A 9,384-nucleotide genomic window follows, 5' to 3' on the forward strand; every position below is an offset into this window, starting at 1 on the left:
GGGTAAAGATGATATCGCCCCAAAAAATTCCTTTCAGAGGCAGCCAGCCACCTCGGTGATCCCTGGCTAACATGCCATATGCTAAAAAAATAGTAAAGGCAGGTGGCCCTAATGCAAAAGCAACTAACTAGGATCTACACATCTCCCTCTGTAATGCCAACAATATTGGAAAAAATCTTATTTCTCTCTCCTTCCAGGAAGGGAGGTTACCAACATTGTAGCAGCTTCCTCCCTCCTTCATCTGAAAAGTTTCTCAATAAGAGGGGAAAACATTTGTGATTGGAAACATTTGATCAACTCATTTTAACATCTGGATAGATGTAGTTAGATCCTTGTTTGCTAGTTTAGTAAACTTAACTATAAATATATTTGTCTGCTAAATACGAGCAGCCCCATTCTTTTTTTTTAGAATAGCCCCTTCCCCAGAAATCTGTTACATTTCATATCTTAATATTTTAAGAGTTGGGAATTTCTGATAAGTACAATGCATCCAATAGTGACTTGCAGCATACTATCCATAGCTGCTCTATTCGGCTAACCTTGTATCCATTCAATTCAAAAACTGACATATTAATCATGTTAGATAGAAGGAAATTCAAGTACCAGTTTTTATTGGACATAACTTCATTTAGAACACTTGATAATAGATACTTGCTTGAGAACATTGCTGTTGGAACTGAAAATTGCTATCAGTTTACTAGGGATGTGAAAAATATTCCATGCATGGAGCTGCTAGTTTTGAGTGGCCTAGGCATAAATTAATTCAGAAAGAATTGTTTTGGGGCATTGGAGAAAGTGGAAAACCCAGGGATATTAGTGGCAACCAAAAACTAAGAAAGTGCAAATATCAGGAATGAGTAGTTCAGGTGGGTATTTCCACTGGAAGCTAAAGATGTGGCAGTAGCTAGCGGGAAGTAGGGCAAAGGAGACATTGGAAAATATTGGTAGCCTGCGACAAGCCAGGAGGGAAAAGAGAGGCCCGGCATATCAGCCTTGCCCAAGTCACCCTTAAAATCCTGAATTTTGTTTCAGCCCAAACTGGACAAACAAAATATTCCAAATTTTGGTGTGGCTGAAATGCCATCCACTTGAAATGGTTTAGCAGAGCTTCTGAAACACAATGTGTTTGTTTTGGGTTTTAAAGAAAAGCACACTTTCTTGTAATCAGTATTCTGACATTGCTTCCTTCAAGTGTTTTCCAGTATCTTGTGTAGAAGCGTGTGACTTCAAAAACCATGGTCTTAAAATCTTTCTGCTGCTCTGCTTGCTACTGCTCTAATATTGCCATAAACTTTAGACGGAGGACTTCCTGTAGAAGAAAACAGTGTATTAATACAACTGATTTATAGTTAATGATACAATATATTTTTAAAAATACAGCAAAAGGTCTACAGTTATAATTAAACTATTGATTTAAAAATAGAATTTTAGTTCTCAATGCAAGCTCTTATAAGGCTGCTGTGTCATACATTCTTCTGAGGGAGAATGGGCGTTCTAAAATATACAAATTGGTACACCTTAGGCCTTTTTCTAACTAGAATACCCCTAAATGAAAATATACTAGTTTACATTAAATACCGAATGCTATATATTTAGGTTAGAATTTAGATGGCAGATGCAGAACAAGGGTAACAATGAAGCCCACTAATGAGCCATCAGTTTGATATGAAAAAAAAAACCACTTTTAATTTCTTGCTCCAAAAATGCCTTCCAGTGTGACATATTTGGAATGCAGCAATGTTGTGCCATCTCAGTTTTTCTGTTTGATTACCCATCCTTGAAAACTGAGTTGTATGCGGAAACAGCCTGTAGTTATGTCTCTTGATTCATTGATCACTATTTATAGTCCTTTATATTATCCCTTCCCCTCATAGAAATGTCAAGTTACATTTCTTTAACCAAAACCACTTCCTACTTGCAAATCTTTGCTCATTAACTGGCATATTCAAAATATGTTAACAAAAGGAATACAAGTTTTACCTAGAATGAGATTGCAAATGGCTGTCCGTGCCATTTTAATGTTCTGGAAAGATCCTAAAATATGAACTTTCCTGTAATTAAAATTAAAAGATCTCTTCACATATAAAGTTTAAGATACCGGACCTCTGAATTATTCTATTCACTACACAATCTTATATAGTACTTTATATTTTTATATAAAAGCAGCTCCAAGCTAAATTTATTTTCATAAGGACAAGTTTCAGCAACAGGATATGTCTTAATTGAGGCTCATTAATTCTTCAATATTTGCTTCTCTTATTGCATTATAATACAATTACCATTCTACTTTTAAATATAGTTAGACAATCCATGATTCTCTAGGTCATTTCTAAGATCTGTGTCAATGGCACAACTTTTAATGTACTTAAAAAGTTCTTAAAATTCAGAGATATTTAGAGATATATCTGCCTTGAAAGTAGCTCATGTTGAACTGTGTATCATAGTCAAACATTAGAAGTTGCTCACGGGAAATATTTTATGACATTTTGTATTATAGAATGCTTTATGATTATTTTTATCTCATGTTTTATAAAATTTGTCAAATTTCAATTCCATGGAAGTCATGGATCTGGATTTTGGATGTATTCTGTATTCTGTAAAAGTTAGCTAATTTGAGGTACCTTGACTCAAATACCATTGCCCTATGTTTCATCCAGTTAAAGGAGAGTTTTAGTAGTATATAGATACAGCTTCACATATAAGACACACACACCTGATTGTGATATTAAACAATTTGAAATAACGCTGATAAACCTCTTCTATTGCTACATATTTTTTTGTAATATGTTGACTGATGAAGGCTAGAAAGCTCAAATATTTTTGGAATCTCAGCCAATCAAATCCAGGCATTATCATTATATGAATAACAATGCAGCATGTCTAGAGGATTCATCTGCCACAAGTGATGCACGCAACCATATCAATTTGTATATATACTACGTTCAGCCAGAAAATACATTGTAAAGCAGAGGGTCTCCAACCTTGGCAACTTTAAGACCTGTAGACTTCAACTCCCAGAATTCCTCAGCCAGCAAAGCTGAGGAATTCTGGGAATTGAAGTCCACAGGTCTTAAAGCTGCCAAGGTTGGAGACCCCTGCTGTAAAGTCCTTAGGGAGATAGTTTAAAAACATGAAATATAAATATAAATGTTTTTGTGTTTTCAAGGCAGTATTTAAAAGATCATCTTAGTAGCGTCTTATTCCTGGGAATTTATCAGAAGGATCCAATAAATGGAAGATTCAGTTTTAATATATCCGGCATGTATAATATGCATGGCAAAATTATAAATGAGGTTGTGCAATTGCTTAACAAATATAGAGGGCTATTACACTAAAACCTGGAACTTTATTAGCCAAGATTCAAAATTTTAAAAATTGGGAACTCTATAACACTTACGAATCTGCAAGAACTATTCGCGTCCTTGTTACATTTTCAATAGTAAATTTGGTTTTTCCGCCTTTTCCAGCAATTCTTCCTATTGCTCTTGAAAGATGATCTCCTTTTAAAGGTTTGACTAAAAAGAAAACACTGTTTTAATTATTATTATTTCCCTGGGCCATTTGTCTATGTTGGAATCCAATGAATTGTGATTGCTAAATTTGAGTGTGACTTAGTTCACTTAACCGTCAAGTGAGAGCCAGTTATTTTTTAAAAAATACATATTTCAAAAAGATTCACAAAGTTCTACCCCTTATTCCCACCACATTTTAATGAGCTATGCTGATAAATAATAATATAAGAATTAAGATGACAGGATTCTACCATTTTCTCAACACTTGTCTCAGGTACAATAATGAAACAAGGTAATCCACAGAAATGAAACCCAAATCTTTGTTGATATAGAATGGGTGTCAAACTCGCGGCCTGTGGGCCAGATGCGTCACGTGCTGGCTCTGCCCCTGCCCAGTTTAGCAAAGGGGAAAAAAGTCCCGATATGTCACATGACGCTGCCGTGATGATGCGAGTTTGACACACCTGATATAAAAAGTCTGCTAACAACATTTAGAAGTATATATGTATACTGGTTAGCGCAGCAGACTAAAGCACTGTTATTAACATCAGCTGCCTGCAATTACTGCAAGTTCAAATCTCACCAGGCTCAAGGTTGACTCAGCCTTCCATCCTTTCTAAGGTAGGTAAAATGAGGACCCAGATTGTGGGGGCAATAAGCTGACTTTGTATAAATATACAAAAGTATGAAGGCTATTGCTTAACGCATTGTAAGCCACCCTGAGTCTTCGGAGAAGGGTGGCATATAAATCAAATTACTACAACAGTAATCACAAATCATTATTTTAGTAACATAACAATATATCTCTAACAATGCTTTTGCTGTTCAATCTATATTAAAGATTCTCATGGTAACTCACCAGAAGGCCTAATAGTGACAACACACAATTGTTCATCTTTTAAAATTTTAATGTATCTTTTGAAATCCACAAGACAAGTTAACAGTTACAAATGAAGGCTGACAGTTTTAACAGAAATGGTTCAACTAAACCAAATTAATCACTGGGAAATGATATTTCAGACCAAACAATGTGAATACATGTTTCAAAATTATTTTCAGAGGTTATTTCAGATGTATTCCTATCAATGAACAACAGTTCTTATCTCATATTCCCTAATACCCATTATTGTTCTGATCTTTTGATATACTGATTTTCATACTTACCATCTGTTACTTCAAATGATTCTAGAAAAAGCTCATCTAATCTGATTAATGCAAGTGCATCCTGAAAGAGAAAACATAGCAATGTTTTTTAAATAATAACTATGACTTTTAAAAATACAGCATCAAAAACAGTCACTAGTAAGTCACATAGCATATGGATTCTCTAGGTTTGCATTACCAAAACACAATAAAATAGACTAGAAATTTGAAATAATGGACAATAGTACTAAGTTCCCTAATATGCACACTTATACAAATACTTCAATGAATACATGCCACTACATACTACCGACACTACATACCACTCTGCAATTCATCAATTGGCAAGAAATTACCTGCCAATGGGTTTTACCATCTCAAAATATCCCATGGGTTTTACCATCTCAAAATACTTTCCAGACTGTTTCCCAATTTATTTGCATATGTTCATGGTACACTTATCCAGGCAAAATAAAAGCAAGTTTTGACACTTTATCTATATTGCATATAAAACCTTATCCACTGAGACATTTATTTATTTAGATAATTTATAATTTATATAACTACTGATATCACCTAGGTAATGTACGAAAGGATAAAAACCAGAAAAAAACAACACAAATTACAAATAAATGTAAACATTTTCTGTACAGATTCAGCAACTGGGATCACAAAATATTAAACCCCTCAGCTAATTATGCAAAAAGAAAAAAAGTCTTCCCCCGAACCCCTATGAAGACACTTCTTAGATCTTTTCATTTCAAGTACCATCAATATTCGTTCATTCAATATTCATAGAATGAAGTGAACTACAGTAGATGAGAACTTACCTCAACTTGAAATCCTAGTATAAAAGCTTTTACAAAATCAGCTGCTTTTGTCAAAGCACCTATGTCTTTTGTTTCTTTACAAGTCTAGAAAATAAAATAAGTCTTAAAATTTAGGAAGTGATCCTTGGGGAGATTCATAAAATATTACATGAAGCACCAAAATCAACTCTCCTAAATATTTAATCCACTTCTAAATATTAATTTATAAGCTTCTATTAACACCATATACTACTGCTTCTACTATATAAGATTATTTTGACAGTGCTAATGAATGAATTTAAAAAATCTCCAAATCTTTATGGGAAGAATTATTATAAATATATTCTACTTTGTGGTTGCCTAAAATGAATTGATACATTAATTTCCAACCATTTGGAACTGACTTTTCTAACAACTCAGATCTAAAATGCTATTTTAACAAACCAGCAAGTCATGTCTATTTTCTGAGATTAATGGAACAAACTAATTATTAAAGTATTCTTTACAGATTCAAATATAGCTGCCAAGTATCACTGGGCCAAAATAACTAGTGAAGTTGTGAATCAACATATTGATCTACTCTTCCTCATTTATCAAGGATAAAAACAGAAGGGGGAAATTTTTGTTTATCCATGCCAGTAGCATCCAAGTATAATTGCAATATAATTTGCTACTATCAATTTTGCAACATGTTCTGGGTGGCAACCAGATAAAATGTTCTCTTTGTGAAAGATTTGCAGAAAGGTATAGGCTCCTATTTAAACAATACACATTTGCCTTTGTCGTTGTTTGTTGCAAAGTTGTATCCGACCCATCGCGACCCTATGGACAACTTCCCTCCAGGCCTTCCTGTCCTCTACCATCCCCTGAGACCATTTAAACTCATGCCTACTGTTTCAGTGACTCCATCCAGCCACCTCATTCTCTGCCGTCCCATTCTTCTTTTGGCCTCAATCCGTTCCCAGCATTAGGCTCTTCTCCAGTGAGTCCTTCCTTCTCATTAAGTGGCCAAAGTATTTGAGTTTCATCTTCAGGATCTGGCCTTCTAAAGAGCAGTCAGGGTTGATCTCCTCTAGGACTGGACCGGTTTGATCGCCTTGCAGCCCAAGGGACTCGCAGGAGTCTTCTCCAGCACCATAGTTCAAAGGCCTCAATTCTTTGGCGCTCAGCTTTCCTTATGGTCCAACTTTCACAACCATACATTGCAACTGGGAAAACCATAGCCTTGACTATATGCACTTTTGTTGGCAGGGTGACATCTCTGCTACATTTGCCTTATCTATTTATATTTGAAGGATTATTTATTTCATTGGAATGCCTTCTAACATAATGTAGCATTGGATTATTTGGAACTTTTATTGACCAAAATAATGAGGTTTTCAAAACATTAAGGTGATAACTTGTTTTAATAAAATATTTCTAATGCTAAAAAAAAATGTAGGAGTGATTTTTTTTTCCCAACAGCAGACACAAATATTAGACAATATTAATTTTTCAGAAATAGTAGACTTACTATTTACCTTTATCTCTACATTCCTTGTTTTTAAGTTAAATCTAATTTGAAGCTGCAAATGTTCTACAATTGGTGTAAAAATTTTCATCCAGTTCTCTTTTAAAGGAGTATATCTGTTTGCTGGTACAGGAATTTTTCTCAATTCATCTTTTCCACACTAGAAAACATAGTAACATCACAATATAAAATGTTCAGCAAATAAAATTATTGCATGTATTCAGTTTATGTCAGTTTACATATAATAAACTACAGAAAATGTAAGAGATGTAAATAAGTTTTTTTTTCTAATATTAGGTATAACAGAGATTCTTGCGTTTAAAGTTCTACCATATTCAAAATTAGAGAGCTGTGTTAGTTTATGCTAGTATTAGTCTCTATTATTCTGACTGCGTCAGACTCCTTCTGATTTTTATTATTAAAAACTGATGTCCATCTTATACAGATCTAATAAAACCCCCGATTTCTATATACAATTTGCATGATGAGCTCAGTCACCCTATAACAGTATACTAAGGATTAAACAGAAATTTGTTAAGAGACGCTAAATCAGTGCAAAATGATTAAAAAATCCTTTGCTTCCAATCACAGGACGTTGCAGGTAACAACCAGCATTTTATCTTGCACCGGGAAACAAACTGGCCATCAGTTCAACTCACAAAGCAGAGGTGTCACCTGGGCACACTGAGGCAGGCTCATCACTACTTGTGCTGCTGCATTTTGGACCCATTGAAAGGTTCCAAGAGGTTTTCAAAGGGCAGCCAGATGTAGAATGCATTGCAGTGCCTAAGTCATAAGATGCCTAGAACATGAATGACCACCTGAACCTCCATCCCACCCACCTACCCACCTCCATCCTGGCTCTGCCACAGGTCATCGACAAGGGCGACCAAGACTTATCTCAGTGCTAAATCTTTGCCTGAAATCTGATCTGGATTTCCATCAAAATAGCTTTTCTCTCGGAATGAACACCAAAGCGAGGAATGGGAAGATGGGGATGCCTACATTCACACATACCCACACACAATATAATTATAATATTATTGGGTTAGGGATTTTCTGTCTTCATTGTGAGTTGTATTGTGTTGGCAGCTCCACCAATCTCATTGTACATATGTTGTGCAGGAACAATAAAGGTTGTTGTAATAACAATAACAATAATAATAATAATAACAACTTGGAACACAACACTCCAGAGTTTCACAGTTGTCGAAAACCAAAACGTACAATTTATTGATATAGTGGTACCAGGAGACGCCAAAGTTGAAGAAAAAGAACTGAAAAAAATCATGAAATATTGCGACCTGACCATCGAAACTACACAGCTATGGATGAAACATGTAACAGTTATACTCATTGTCATCGGGGCACTTGGTACCATGTCCAAGGATTTTATAAGATACATCAACGAATTGCAGCTTCCTGCAATAACACCAGCGGAACTGCAAAAAACTGTGCAGTTGGAACATCGTACATCTTAAGAAGATACTTGGTTGATACCTAGGACGCTGGCAGCAACCCGTATCGACCATTAACACCAGTCAGTGGTATTTATGATGCATTTTTGAATGTTCAGTTGACTGAGTTTCATATTTAATGAATAATAATAATAATAATAATAATAATAATAATAATAATAATAATAAATCAAATTGAAGATTAAATCTGCGCTTAAAACCAGAGGAAGCCACATTCGGGTTGCTACTGGAATGGAGAATTAACGTGGTATTGAAACGCCCCGCAGCTTAACCATTTGTAAATGCTCGCCATTCACATTGCAAAACGCAATGCTTTTCCCTCGAGAGACGGGGAGGGGAAAGCGTAACCTGCTCCCAGGCATTAAGAAGGGATTCCTGGCGACCCTTTTCTACTTCGGTCAGCCCAGCGCAGCCACGCCAGGAGCTACTGGAGAGTCACTTACGGCGAGGGCTTCTCCGCTAAGAGGTGGGAAATCCGGCCGCTTCCGAGGCACCGGGCTCTCGTTCGTGTCCATCTGGGGCTCCCGGCGCCTCTTCCGCTTGAGGACCTTCGTGAAGCCTTCTTGGTGAGTTTGCGCTTCCATCTCAGTCGGCAGCCGCTCTTCGCCAGCGCTTTCCATCTCCACGTTTCGCCGGACCTATCTAGCACGATATCGACAGGAAGAGGCGGGGCTGCGTCTCGGGCCACGCAAGACAGCCGCTATAGAAGCCTTCCCCTTCCTCTAGTTCGCACTCTATGGTTGGAGGTCGCGCTCTATTTCCCCGTCCCTATACTATAGAGAGAGAGAGAGAAAGAAAGACCGAAGGCCTAACCTTGGTCCTCTCGCGGCCTTGCCGGGCCGTTTCAGGTGGAAAGGTGGTGGTGCTGCGCAAAAAAAGGAGCACGGATCGCAACCCTCGGAATCTCTATGATCTAGTATCCCGGATGTGTG

General features: G+C 36.5%; 1 protein-coding gene across 1 annotated transcript; it reads right to left on the reverse strand.

Annotated features, from left to right (window-relative positions):
* Positions 1-594: 594 nt before the first annotated feature.
* Positions 595-9,363, reverse strand: PNO1 (partner of NOB1 homolog). The gene is made up of 7 exons (XM_070933071.1): positions 8,896-9,363; positions 6,985-7,134; positions 5,486-5,569; positions 4,677-4,737; positions 3,398-3,515; positions 1,981-2,051; positions 595-1,309 (listed from the first exon to the last, which is right to left on the reverse strand). The coding sequence occupies exons 1-7, from the start codon at positions 9,070-9,072 to the stop codon at positions 1,242-1,244; spliced, it is 729 nt and encodes a 242-aa protein (XP_070789172.1). The 5' UTR covers positions 9,073-9,363; the 3' UTR covers positions 595-1,241.
* Positions 9,364-9,384: the final 21 nt, after the last annotated feature.

The sequence above is a fragment of the Pituophis catenifer genome, unplaced genomic scaffold (assembly GCF_029215685.1).
Source record: "Pituophis catenifer annectens isolate HBS135680 unplaced genomic scaffold, rPitCat1.0.hap2 SCAF_1, whole genome shotgun sequence".
NCBI lineage: Eukaryota > Metazoa > Chordata > Lepidosauria > Squamata > Colubridae > Pituophis > Pituophis catenifer.